Genomic DNA, 15,223 nt, shown 5'->3' with positions numbered 1-15,223 from the left:
CATAGGGCTAAACTTGTACAATAAAAGGTTTCATCATTTATTATATATCTGATGAAGAATTTTAATGTTTCATGGACACATTAAATATTTAAGGACTTAAGATTTAGAGCATAATTTTACATATCAATAAAACTGAAAAAAATAGAATACCTGTAGTGTACACTGAGTTGTAGCAGTTGCTAAGAAAAAGGACCATGCATCTGTAAAGTTATGTGCTAAGATATATCTTTCTATGACAAATGATTTTTACAAGACAGAGTCCAAAATAAAGCTCCCAGCATTCAAACTCAAATATATAGAGCATTTTTGTTTAAATAGAAATGAATGAAGCTGTCACATTAAGACCAATAGACTCATATTTAAGGTCAATGATAAAATTATAATTTTAAAGAAATTGGAAATCCTGTATCTTATACTATGAAACTTACATCTTCCTGAATAGAGAAGTTTTTGTTTTAACTTTTTTATTAGATATATTTCTTTACTTACATTTCAAACGTTATTCCCTTTCCTGGTTTCCTGTCCTTAAGCCCACATTCCCTCCCCTCCCCCTCTCCCATAAAGGTATTCTCCCTATACATCCCCCTTATTGCTCGACTCCCATATTCCTCTGCACTGGGGGTCCAACCTTGGCTGGACCAAGGGCTTCCCCTTCCCCTGGTGACCCAACAAGGCTAGAGAAGATTTTATAAGTCCAAAATAGCGACAAAGTTAAATGCTTTATTATGGTATCATGGCCATTATTTTAGAGATTGTTATGGCTAAGTAAGCCTACATTTTACAATGACTAATGCATAATTTTCTTTGCATGAGTAGAAAATCAATGCAAAGTAGATAATGGACAAAATATTTTGTGTAGTTGACATAAAAAGGTTAATGGTGTAATTTATATTTTATATTTTATTATTAGCTATTGATTTTGTTGTTTGGTCAAATAATATTATTTCCAATTTTCTGCAAAGTCTATTATAGTGTTTGTTGCTGCAAAATGTCTGTAGAAATCTACAAGTACAATTTAGAAGGCTTGCATATATAACAACCCTGAGAATTCAGATAAGCAATGAAATCATACTGAAATGTGGAAAAATCAAAGCGTTGTGCATCGCAAAAATAGTGTACTTACTATTGCTCATCTCAATGATTTTAGTAAACATATCTAAATATCTCTCGATTTTAATTTTAATATAGTACAATAGGTGCATATATATAATTATTATTTATATGCATTGATGCATAAATCTATTTATATATTTGAATTTCAAAATGCAGTTGGGATACTGAATAGTTTCTGAGAAAAACAGAGTGTCCCTATATTAAAACAGTACAGACCTGTTAATCAGAACAGGCTCTTTAGAACATTCCTGTTGACACAGATTGCCTCCCAAGCCACATTATCATATGTAATTTATTTCAGCATCCTTGGATTTAGATTATTTTCTCTTATTTAAGACAAGGTAAATCCTTTCCATTTAATTTTGCTGGGGTTACTGGTATTTTTTACTGTTTTAGTTTATAATATCACTACAATCTAGAAGTATCCTAGAATCCAAAGTGTTTTATATAGGTATTTGTCAATTTGACAAAACAAAGAGTCACCGGGGAGGATAGAAACTCTATTGAAAAAAATGCTGTAATTGATCAGAGTGGAATGTGGTCACTTCTGCAAGGAAATGTCATGTTTCATTTTTTGATGTGGGAGGTTCAGCGAACAGTGGGTAGCAGCAACCCTAGGCAGGTCAGACTATGTTGCACAAGAAAGCTATCAGAGAATAAAAGCAGAGAAAGAAAAAGTAAATAAGTAGTATCCACCCACAATCATGTCTCCAGTGTCTCCTTGAGTTCCTGGCCTGACGTCCCTCTACAATGAAATGTGACTTAGAAGTGTAAGTATATATATCCTTTTCTTTCCATGTTGATTTTAGTCAGCAATAGAAAGCCAACTGTTTAGGAAGTTAAAGACAGAAAGAAGACAGCTGATTGACTTCCTGAAAACAATTCAATTTTCTGTATTGGGACATCAAAGCTCTGTTTGGATAATTTAAGTTGATATATCCGATTTTTGGGGGCATTCCTATGAATAGTGAGTTGAAATTTTGTGTAAACATGCATGAGAACACTTGTGACTATATAATTCATGATAACCTATTCACTTTCTCTTTATAACATCTTTTTACATATGAGAGTGACCTTAGCTGTTGCTAACAACATTGGGCTTACAGAACCTGAAAAGTTCACCTCCTATAGCTGGGTAGGAACCCCAGTGGAGCAACTAGAGACACCAACTCACCCACAAAAATTTCAACCCAAAATGTATCTTGTCTTCAAGAAATACAGGCATAGTGTATGGAACAGATACTGACAAAATGGCCAACCAATAACCTGCCTAACTTGAGATCCACCTCATGGGAAAGCACCAATCCCTGACACAAATAATGACTTTCTGTTATTCTTGCAGACAGGAAGATATTGTCCTCTGAGAGACTCCCCCCAGGAGCTGACTCAGACAAATATAGACACCCACCGCAAAATAGTGGATAGAACTTGGGGATGCTTATGGAAGAAAAGAGCAGATTGCAGGCAATGAGGGGATAGGAACTCCTCAGGTATACCAACATAGTCAACTAACTTGGAATCTTAGGGCTTTCAAAGTATGAACCAAAAACCAAAGAACATACAAAGATTGTGTGGGGAGCGGGTGTGGCGGCAGTCCCAAGATGGTTCCCAGGACTGCAGCTAAGTCTTATCACTAGCACATGACTTCCTCACACACCTGAAACTAGCCACGCCCATTGTGAGAGCTGCGCAGGTGCACCATGATGCAAGATCAGGCCATGTGACGTGGACCTATGAACTGAGATTACACAGTATAGACTGAGGAGGTGGAGTTGAGGGAGGATATAAGGGAGTATGCTCGGGGGCTTAGGAAAGAGAGAAGAAAAGAAAAAAAAAAGATTGCTGCTCACATACAGAAAAAAAGGTTCCTGAATAAACTGCTTTGAAAAGAACGTCGTGGTGTCGCTCCTTTCTTTGGGACAGAGACAGAAGTGACAATTGGTGGCCCATACCGGACATTCATTCAGAACTCATAGCAGCCAGGGTGGCTAGCCGGTAAGTTCCCAGGTAAGTGGGATGAGCTAAGCTCTCGGATTGAGACTATAAGGTTCCCGGTTTTGGGACAAGTCGCACCAATCACAACGGGGAACTCAACATCAGCTCAGGAAGTTCGCCAAGCCCTCAAGGATTTGTTAAAAGCATAAGGAATCAGGCTAAAGGAAGAAATAGTAGAGAATTTTTTAAAAGCAGTGGACCAGGTTACTCCGTGGTTTCTGGTGACAGGACATCTTACAATGCCCAGTTGGAAGAAATTAGGGAAAGATTTGAGGATTGCCAAGGAGCAGGGGGTTTTACCAAAAGGAGTGCTGCCAGTGTGGAGATTAGTGAGAAATTGCATAGGGGATGAGGAAAGGTGTGGCACGGAGCTCCAAAAGGGAAATGAGGCACTAAATCAGGTTAGGGAGGAACGTTCTCAAAAATTAGAGACCAAAGGAAATTCTAGCGAGGGGGAAATGTCGGAAGACGATCTGGAAAGCATCGCTGACAGCTTAGAGAAAATGAAACTAAAGGTAGAACCATCGCCTCAAGGGCAGCCTCATCCGCCTCCGTACACTCTGGGAGGGGCAGAGGGACGTAGCTTACACCCGGAAATCTGGAGAGTTTTTGGCAATACTGCAGCCATTGTTACTGCTATAGCAGTTTCTGCCGCTGCAGCCATTGCTGTGCCATATCCCTTACCTCCGTAGTACAGACTGCAGCACTGTAAGTAATCTATCCGCAGGTGTTGCAGACGCTTTAGATGTTCAGGGTAATATTAATAGTTAGTTGAAAGCGGGAATTTTGCTGCTGTATCAAAGGGTCGATTTGCTCCAGGAACAAGTGGATATTATGATGGAGTTAATGCAATTGGTTGTGAGTGGAAATATTCAGGACTGTGTGTCACCTCCATACCATTTGTGAATGTCAGTTGTACTGCTCAGATATCCCGTAATATATCTCAGTATCTTACAGGAATTTGGTCTCAACACCTTGATGGACTAGATCAGGAATTGAGATGATCCATCATCCATATCATCTCCATTCGAGTGGACGGTCACCGTGGAAGTGGTGGGAAAGGGGAAGTTTAAAGGTGTTGGCCAGAGCTATGACATCACAAAGTCTGCTACAGCATGAAGAGCCCTCTGCAGCCTCAAAGCTAACCAGCCTCTGGTTCCTAACAGCTGAAGCTTCCAGACCCACAGGCAACAAGGCAGTGGACCAGAACCATAGCAACACACCACAAAGGATGATTCAAGCTGACACAGAGCATGTCCTTAGCTGGAGGACTGGCCAATTAGATTGCCACCGTTGCCTCATGGCTAAAAGAATGGCTAGTCTTGCTGGACTTGCCTTATGCCTGATTCTTATTAGTGTCCTGGCCTTTTGGTGCATGTGCTGTATACAGTTTCGTCAGCACAGAACTCAAGCTTTAATGATACAGGCTTTTACAGCAGTGGAGACAGGACAGTCTCCTCAAGTGTGGCTTGACAGGCTAGAGAAGTAGTCAATGATGGGTAAGACTCCCTGGGCGTGTCACAAACCTAAGACAGGGATCAAACCTAAGCTGTTTGTTTCCCGATGATGGGTAAGGGGCATTGCTGCATGGGACAACCTAAGACAGGCATTCTCTCTGCCAAAAACATAAAGAAGGGGAAGATGTGGGGAGCGGGTGTGGTGGCAGTCTCCAGATGGCGCCGGGGACTGCAGCTAAGTCTCATGACTGGCACCTGACTTCCCCATACACCTGAAACTAGCCACGTCCTTTGTGAGAGCTGCGCAGGTGCACCATGATGCAAGATCAGGCCATGTGACATGGACCTATGAACTGAGATTACACAGTATAGACTGAGGAGGCAGAGTTGAAGGAGGATATAAGGGAGTGTGCTGGGGGCTTAGAAAAGAGAGAAGAAAAGAAAAAAAAGATTGCTGCTTACATACAGGAAAAAAAAGGTTCCTAAATAAACTGCTTTAAAAAGAAGTCTTGGTATCCCTCCTTTCTACGGTACAGAGACAGAAGCAACAAGACTGGACATATGTCTTCCTGCACATATGTAGCAAAAGTAAAGATTGGTTTTCGTGTGAGTCCCAAAAAACTGGAATGGATGCTATCCCAAAATCTATGGCTGCACATGGGATATGTTTTAGCTAGGCTGCCCTCTCTGCCCTCTCTGCCCTCAGTGGTAGAGGAAGCACCTAGCCTTGCAGAAACTTGAAGTGTCAGGGTGTAGGGATGCCCAGTAGAGCCCCACACACTCAGAAGAGAAGTGAGGGAGAGGATGATGCAAGGATTGTGGGAAGGGGTGACCAGCATGGTGGGCAATGAGTGGGATATAAAGTAAATGAGTAAAAATTTAAATTACATTAAAAATATTCTTACAAATTACAGTCTCATTTAATATACTACTATTGCACTGGGAGACATTTTTCTTATTGGCATTTAATATTTTCCACTGAAATATAGAAAGGAAGAATAGTAGAAATAAAACTTCTTTTCTATAGTATTTGGAAGCCATTCATGAAAAATACAAATTCAGGACTGAACCATCCACACCCTGGTCTTCCTTCTCCATATGTTCTGTGGGTTGTTTGTGGGCATTGTGGGTTTTGGGCTGATATCCACTTATTAGTGAGTATATAGCATATGTATTCTTTTGGATCTGAGTTTCTTCACTCAGGATGATATTTTCTACTTTCATCCATCCAGGGACCACCCTACCTGGGTATCTATCATGTCTTCAGTCACCAAAACCCACACTGTTGCTGTGGTCAAGAGGTGCTTGCTGATAGGAACCTAATGTGGCAAGTTCTGAGGAAGTCCAGCTGACAACCTACCAATGCAGATGTGGATGCTTAGAGCCAACAATCAGATGGAGCTCCGGGAACCTGGAAGGGAGATGGCAGAAGGACTGGAGGGGAGGAGAGTTGTTGCATCCCCATTAGAAGAAACACATAGGCTGGCCCGATTACCCAGTTTTCACAGAGTCTAGACCACCAACCAAGGAGAGTACCTGGAAGAATCCATGGCTCCAGATATGTAGCAGAGGATGGCCTTGCGTGACAGCAAATAGGAGGGGAGGCCCTTGATCCCAGGGAGGCTTGATGCCCCAGTATAAAGGGGTGCTGGAGTGGTGGGGTGGGAAAGTGTGGGTAGGTAGGGGAGCACTTTCATACAGGCAGAAGGTAGGGGAGAGGGCGGATGTGGATGGGAGCCTGGTGGAGGGGTGGCCGCGAAGTGGGATATCATTTGAGATGTAAACAAATGGAATGATTAATAAAAAGAAAAAATACAAATTCAAAGCTATATTTCAACTCTCAAGAAGTCTTCACTCTTTGTTTTGGAAAATAAAGTACCACTATGCTAATGAAACTAATTTAAAGAATGATATTGCTATGATCCTTTATTTTAGAAATCTCACTAAATACAGTTTTATCCACATTATGTTGAACTCTGACACTGATTACTGCCATCCCACTTGTTCAAATATTCCTTATGTCCCAAATATATGTGTATGCATATGTATATGTATCTGATTTCAGTTAACTTAAAAATAATGTTAAAATCAATTTTATTGTAAGCTTCCTAGCAATTTACTTCTTAATCCTTTCACCTTGTTAGATTTCTTATTTGGAATAAAATAATAAATAGAAGCATTTTAAAAACTGATTCATAAGCATAAATATTAAAATTAATTATAACCAAGTGTCATACATTTCTTGGCCATAATTAATTATCAGCACACATTAACAAAATTGTACAGATATATTAAAATTTTATATTTGGAAGGAATTAATAAAACTTACAAAACATACAATTGATATGAACAATCACAAGGAAAGTTATTAACGTGAAAGCCTGTATTAAAAATGAAAATTTTCAAATATTATGTTCTCTCCCTACAGCAAGCAATTTAAAAAGATGAAGCACACTAAATAAACAAAACAAAGTACAGAAAAAGAAAAAAAATTACATTAAGGAACACTGAAATGAGAAAAATAATGCAGGTAAACAAAAGATGAAATATAAAGATTTAATAAATTCATGGAGCTGATCAAGGAAAGGAATTCAGAAAACATAAAAGAGTAAAAGTATTGAGGTATATGGATTGCACTATGTAAATAAGCACTGACAAATAATAAGAAGCTAAGGTACCTAACAGTATCAGTCACTCATACATGCACATGAAAACATGCTCTCACACAGAGACACACACACATTGCATCAATTTCATACAGACAAACAAGTTTTAGTAATCAAACAGCAGAAATGGACAACTTTTGGTATGGTTTGAAGGGAAAGGAGATGTAGTGTGAGAACTAAAACTAAAAAACGCTATGCAGGCTCATGGGTAAAGAGTTTTGGCAGCTTCTAAAGAACGTTAAAATATAATTACCTTGTAACTCAGCAATGCCCCGCTTCAGTACATACTCAGCAAGATGGAAAACACATATTCACGTAACAAAAGATGTACAAGGGAATTCATACATGTGTCAATCGAAAATGTAAGTAGGAAAACAGAAATGTCCAGCAATATATATTACAAAATGACCATATATTATATAATTCTACTTATATAAAACTTAAGAATGTACCAGAGATCTGGGAGGTGAGAGACTCTCAGGACTCAAAGGAGGGAACCCTAGATGGGATGCCCTACACTGGGGGAGAGGGAACTTGTAGAGCCCACCTCCGCAGAAAAACAGGGCATCAAGTGAGGGATGGGGTTGCTATTCCAAGGTCAAAACTCTGATACATAATTGTTCCTGTCAGAAGAGCTGCAGGGACGGAAATGGAAAAGAACCTGAGGAAAAAAAGGTCCAGCAACAGGCCCAAAGAGCGATCCAACTCAAGGAGAAGCGCCAAGACCTGACACCATTACTGAGGCTATATAGAGATCATAAGAAGGGACCTACCGTGACTGCCCTTCGAAAGACTCAATGAGCAACTGAAAGATTCAGAAGCAGATACTTGTACCCAACCAAAGAACAGAAGCTGGTTGAATAAAACCCTGGTTGAATTAGGGGAAAACTGAAGGAAGCTGAGGAGGGGAACCCTGCAAGAGGTCCAGTACTCTCAATTAAACTGGATCCCCTAGATCTCTCAGACACTGGATCACCGACCACCAGTTGAGATGAGACCCCCAACACATGTACAGCAGAAGACTCCCGGGTCGGGGTTCAGTCAGAGAAGATGCACTTCATCTTCAAGAGACTGGAGGCCCTAGGGAGTTTAGAGGTCTGGTGGGTGGGTGGAATGGGGACATCCTCATGGAGATGGTGCCTGGGGGCGGGAAGTAGTTATGGTATGTGAAACAGTCAAAGGTTAGACCAGGAGTGGAGTAAAATCTGAAGTGAAAAAGAATAAAAAGAATGGGCAGATCTATGGGGACAAATTGTAGACTCTACAAAACTGTAGCATTACATAGCCTGTAGACAGGTGAAGATTACAGTGTAAATGTTCACTCATATATATCTTACATAACTAAAACATAATCTTTAATTCAGATGGCAGATATTTCTTTATGTTTGAAGTATAAGCAATGGAAAATACCACTTGTGTTAGCTTTAAATCAAATCTTTCATAGAGGTTTAATTTAAAGGCTTATTTGATATTTGTAAGATATTTTTAACTATAAATTTTTCTTCTTAATGACTGAAGCTCGATTAAAATCTTTAAGATTTTTATTATGGAAATATTGCTAAAGATGTATTTTTTTTTCGGAGCTGGGGACCGAACCCAGGGCCTTGCGCTTCCTAGGTAAGCGCTCTACCACTGAGCTAAATCCCCAGCCCCAAGATGTATTTTTTAATGTATATTTTTTGATGTATGTTAACCGGACCTTTTTTTATTCTTTTTTAAAAATTTTTTATTAGATATATCTCTTTACTTACATTTCAAATGTTATTTCCCTTCCTGGTTTCCTGTCCATAAGCCCCCATCCCTTCCACTCCCCCTCCCCCATATGGGTATTCTCCCATCCATCCACCCTCACTGCTCCCCCATATTCTCCTGCTTTGGGGGTCCAACCTTGGCAGGACCAAGGGCTACCCTTCCCCTGGTGCTCCAACAAGGCTAGTCTCTGCTACACATGCAGTTGGAGCCCTGGGTCAGTCCATGTACAGTCTGTTGGTAGTGGTTTAGTCCGTGGAAGCTCTGGTTGGTTTTAACCAGACTTCTAATAGGTAAAGCTATGGCTTTTATTTCCACAATTCTTTGAAAAATATAAAACCTTTCAAATTAGATTTGTAAAATAAGTTCTGGCACAAATATTTAAGTATTACAACATCTGCGTTATACATTAGAAGTCTGTGCAGTGAAAATTATGGATTATGGGTTTCCAAATACTCATAAAGCAAAACCTTAATTGTGTTATTCAAAATTAGATATGGAGAAATTTCAGTTTGTGTTTCTTGCCTACTTCACATGCTCCCAGTTTAACTGTGAGTATTCATTTTTTATTCTATTTCATAAAACAGGGTTATTCACTGACTACCATGAAATGTAAAGTATAATGATTGATTGCTTGATTACAGTAACAGAAAAACAAAACAAAGGAGATGTCAGTTTATGTGTTTCCCACTGAATTCTTCCTTTGAACACAAGTGCAATACATTATTTTGAGACACGAGAATCTACACTTTTTAAATTGTCTATCAAGGAAAAGAAAACGCTGTCTGTATCAGCACACCTGCTCTGAGGAACAAGTAGACCTCAGCTCTAAGGACAGAATCACAGTTGTCATGCTATCCCACTCTTACCTCTGTCTTGGCAGGCTGATGAGAGGCTGCTTGTGGCACCGTTTGCTAAGGCTAAAGAGCTTGTGTACAATTCTATGTGCCTTCAGGAAAAGCTGCTTCATGCTGTTCTCTAGTTGTTCATAGCGGCGCTGAAAATTAGAATCCATTGTCCACAAATGCATTATAGTTGAAGTGTTGAGGAAATAATTCATGGGTAGTCTTTTCATAAAGAACTTGAATTCATCTGAAAAACATAAAAAAAAAAGCCACCACATTTTAATTATGTAACAAGTACTTTCTCTCCGACCAAAACACATTGAACCTATTTAAAAGTAAGTGCTAATAGCTTAATATTAGTGCCTAACAAATTGTTAAAATATGAGATTTGGGGGAGTTTTAAAATCATTTGTTTTAATCTTCTTAAAATAGCAGTTTCATGAAAGAATATGGAAATAATTTACAGAAGAACAATAGTCTTGATAGAAAATTTAAATCCAGTTTATTTTCGAGACTCTCCCCATGCTCCCTGAGTAAGACTGATGGTGCAAAAGGGGAACAGATTTCACATTGACAACTGATGGGCATTTGCATGGATTTTTTGCATAGATTTTTGCATTTGAAGGGATTATAGGTTGAAGGAATATGTGTTTAGCTCAGAGTCTTCCCAGCTCAACCTTTTCACTAAATTACAGTGTTTGTGTGTTATTTACATAGAACATACAAATAAGAAATCGGGTAGAAATCCACAATAGATATTATGGAGTAAAAGGTGGCATACCAGTTCAGCAGAAAAGTAAGTATTGCAATAAATAGTTTTTCTCTCACATAGATACTTACATCATTTTTGAAAACAAATAACAAAAGCAAATAAAAACATGTATATTATAGACTCAAACAATCACATTTCTAATAGTTTAAGACATACTATAGAAGACAGAATTTTTATACAGTGCTCTAAAAGTAAACAAGAGTGATAGCTAGATAGGTCATAGATAATGTATCAGAACCTACTATTATTATCCTGATTAATAGATAGGCTATTAAAGTGATTCTTTATGACTCTGGGGTATACCCAGAGAGTAGATCTCAACTCTCATGAGAAAAGCTTCTTGAAGTGAATCACAACCAACATGGAGACAAACATTTGCAGAACAATTACAGAATAAATAATTTGGGCAGGACCCAAGTGTATGTTAAACTTGCTCTTTCAAGGCACAGGATCTTCATGGAAGACAGAGAGGAATGAAGATATAGCAGAGGCAGTTTATATACTAAACAGTATTCTAATCAAAACAAGTGAAGTTGCACAGATGCCATCAGAGATTAGGAAAGCATGGGTAAACTGTGTATAAGCTCAAACCTGACAAAATCTCGGCTGAAGAAATATTAGCATTCAAAAGCTGCCAGGAAAGGAAATGGCAGTAGTCTTTTATATTTTTAATGGTGTGATACTTAGTGTATCCTATATCCCAAGGTGGACCACTTATTCATAATTAGCTGGGTAAGAGAAAAACTCAACTCTGTGAATTGAAAAAGAGAAATGGAAATAGAACACAGAATTGAGTGAGGGGTTATGTTGAAATGTATAGGGGAAGAATATAGGGAAAACATCTCAAAGAATTAATAAAATTATTTGAAAAATATTTAGAGGATAGTTTTATCACTGATGCGTAGCATACTTCAATATCACATCATTAGGGTATTCAGTGTATAGAGTTTTACCTGAAAAAGGAGAAAGGCTTAAAAAAAGGAACAATCTTCACAATATGACAAATATAATTGGATGAGGCTTTATACCTTATTTGCATTAGATAGGTTTCAAATCAAACAGTATCAATAATAGATTAACGTTTTGGTTTGACAATACTATGAAATTTGCTTCCATATGTCTTTTGTAAGAAGTTTCCCACCATTAGGTTAAAAAAAAATTGATGCACAGTCATTGAAAATGTCCCTTTGATAGTCACAGAACAGATGCCACTACTCTGAAAAATCATCATTCACTTCATATTGTCGTCTTTGACTTTGACTCTTCCAGTGAGACCTTATCATGGATTGCTAATTGTACTCTTTGTTATCATAGTATTCAAAAAGGTTCTGAATCAGGAAATTTCAATGAGATGAAAGAATCTTATAAGGTTGAATTTACTTATCTCACTGGAGTGTTTGCAATACTGTGTGTCTGCTGAAAATTATCAATGCATGATCTCGGTGAAGTAGTTTTCACATGACACATGAATAATTACTTCATTATGAAGTCATTAGGAGCCGCCATTGACAGTCACCCACAATAGTTATTGAACACCTGTTGTGCACAGAACATACAGATGTTTCAATCTATGACAGCAAGTGTGAGTAAACCTTTCATCTCATTTTAAACAGTGACTAATTAATGATATGCCTTACTTTCAAATGCTATAAAGCGTCTTCAATTTTTGACAGGTATTTTACCTAGAACTAACTCAAAGGATTTTCTGGAAATGTCATCAAAATATTTTTGTCTCATTTGGCATTCTTTAAAATTAATATTTATAGATTGAAAAAAGGGAATTTCGAAAGGAACTCAGGAACTATTACATAAATCAAAATTACACAGAGAGATAGAACAAAGTAGAAAAAGTAGGGGTAGCAAAATATTTTATCTTAATTTACAGCACTATGTAGAAAATAAGGCACTATTTGCAGTTAATGTGGTAAATACTTAATAACTAATCAGAGACTAGAGGTGTGGCTCTGTAGTTAAAAGTACTACCTGCTTTCCCATTGGGTTCAATTATCAGCACTCACATGGAGTCCCATACCCATCTAAGCTTCCACAGGACCAGACATCCCCTTATACTCTCTACAAATACTGTATGTGCATTCAAAAACATCCATGTACTAAAAATAAAATGATAAGAAATCTCAAGAAAAACTCATCATATTTATGGCATTTTAGATAAATTTAAAAATGAAATCTAAATGTCATATAAAACCACTCACATAATAAATTTGTATAACAAATATGTTATTGTTTAAATATATTTTTAAGTGTGCAGCAACTACATAAAATTGTTCAGTTTAGTATTGGTCATTTGAAGTAGGTAAAGTTTAATGGAGAGTTCTTCACCAATGTCAGAATAATTCTTTGTTCAATGTGTATACTTTTAATTTTTTAAAATTCTTCAGGTTTATCATGGTCTAGTAAAAATGATTTTCAAAGTGTTTCGGGAAAATGTTTGTAAAAGAATTGTTTTAAGGCATGTGATGAGCAGCTTAATTTGTTCCATTTTTGAGTGTCCGATTATTGCCTTTCCTGGCCAATGAATATTTCTATTAAAGCATTTTACATCTGCAGTGCCCACCATTCCAAAGATTATTTTTCTGGATCATGCTGATGTTCAGTGAGACCTGGATTCACAATGGCAGACGTTCTTTGGATGTATTCACCAGTTACCATAGTTAACATTTCCTGCCTTTGACTACCTGATCCTCAGATTTGGATACTTGGTCTTGCACATCCTGTATGCCACAAAGCACAATACTTGCCTCGGCATGATGGCAACTTGAGGCACACTAACAATACCTGATATATTTAAACTCAACTTTCTTTCTTCCAATTTCAAATATACCATCAAGCCAATATGGGCCACAACAATTTGAGTATGATAAAGATTTCAGTTAAAAAAGAGAAGGACAGATATGTACTTGCTTTATAAAATAACATAGTCCTACTCACTACCTCATCAAAAAGCTTAACTAACACAAAATATATTAGCTCCCAGGGACTAAACCACCATCCAAAGAGTACACATGGACAGACCCATGGCTCCAACTGCATATGTAGTAGAGGATGGCCTTGTTGGGCACCAGTGGAAGGAGAAGCCCTTGGTCCTGCCAAGGCTGGATGCTCCAGTATAGGGAAATGTCAGTTCAGGGAAGTGGGATGGGATCGGTAGGTGGGTGGGGGAACACCATCATAGAAGAAGGTGGATGGGGGATGGGATAAGTGGTTTATGGATGGGAAATTGGGGAAGGGGCTAACATTTGAAATGTAAATTAAAAACTATCCAATTAAAAGAAGCTTCTTACATGGTTTTAAAGTTTTGAATGGAATACACAAAAAATTTTACATTAATAAAAAAACTATAAGCCTAAAGTTAGTATTTATTATCTTGACATTATTAGTGTTTGAAACAAGGTGACTCATTGGTAGAATATAATTTCCTGCTCATTGTAGGATGAATGAAAGCATTCTTGTCTTATTTGCTTTGAGGCAGTATAACCAAAACCCGCCTAGCACTCAATTCATACCACAGACTGTTCCTAAACTTGTGGTTATCATGCTTTAGGCTTCTGATGCTGGAATTATGAGACTAGACCGTCATGCCTGTATTATTTTATTGAATAATTTATGTATTTACATTTCAAATATTATGCCCTTACCCTATCCCTTCCCCCACCTCCTCTCCCCCTGCTTTCATGAAGATGCTCTCACTCCCACCCCAAACACTCCCACCTCAACACCCTGGCATTCCCCCTACACTTGGGAAACAAGTCTTCAGAGGATCAAGAGCTTCCCCTCCTATTGATGCCAATCAAAACCATCCTCTGCTACATATGCGGCTGGAGCCATGGGTCCCTCCCTGTGTACTCTTTGGTTGGTGGTTTAGTCCCTGGGAGCTCTGGGGTATCTGGTTGGTTGATATTGTTGTTCTTCCTATGGGGTTGCAAAGCCCTTCAGTTTCTTCAGTCCTTTCTCAAACTCCACCACTGGGGTCCCCGTGCTCAGTCCAGTGGTTAGCTGTGCCTGGTTCTTAACGGTATTCTTTTTTTTAATTAACACATAACATCTTTTAAGGTTTGTTATGACATTTTAAACATTGTTGATTTTCTCTTTCCATCTTCTAACTCATCTCACTTATTCTTTTATGTCTGTTTCTAGTGTATCTCCCTTCTGCTTCTGTGTCACCTGCATCCTATTCCCCTACCCTTCCTCGTGCTTCTTTATTCTCATTTGAAAACACCTAATTTCATAGATTGCACTGTACTCAAACACATGTTCATACATGTATTCAGTAAAATCAAAAATCTGTGTATGAGAGAGAACATGTGATATTTGAGTCCTGAGCCTGAGCCTTCTCAGGTAACAAGCGTTTTCTATATTGATCTATTTTCTAGACAACCTCATTTTTCTCTAAAATTGAGTCAACTTTCATGGTGAGGTTATATGGTTTCATTATCCATCTGTTGACGGACATTTAGAGTGGTTTCATTTTTCTAGTTATTATGAATAACCATGCATCAATAAACGTAGCTGCCTCCGAGGAAGGAGACTGAATCCTTTGAGTATATATAAGGTAAGGTATATCTGTGCTATGTACTCGGCCATTTTAACAATGAAAAACAAACAAAC

General features: G+C 38.1%; 1 protein-coding gene across 4 annotated transcripts in view; it reads right to left on the bottom strand.

The window, feature by feature from the left end:
* Brinp3 (BMP/retinoic acid inducible neural specific 3) overlaps positions 1 to 15,223 on the bottom strand; it is a 434,736-nt gene that overhangs the window by 58,524 nt on the left and 360,989 nt on the right. For all 4 annotated transcript variants that reach the window (NM_173121.2, XM_087580092.1, XM_087580095.1 and 1 more), the window contains one exon: positions 9,850 to 10,072. In NM_173121.2, the coding sequence (NP_775144.1) occupies positions 9,850 to 10,072 (223 nt within the window). The remainder of the gene's footprint in view (positions 1 to 9,849; positions 10,073 to 15,223) is intronic.

This window comes from Rattus norvegicus, chromosome 13 (assembly GCF_021556685.1).
Source record: "Rattus norvegicus strain SHRSP/BbbUtx chromosome 13, alternate assembly SHRSP_T2T, whole genome shotgun sequence".
In the NCBI taxonomy this organism is placed as follows: domain Eukaryota; kingdom Metazoa; phylum Chordata; class Mammalia; order Rodentia; family Muridae; genus Rattus; species Rattus norvegicus.
The sequence above is the reverse complement of the archived record's forward strand: the minus strand, read 5'-3'. Positions and strand labels throughout refer to the sequence as shown.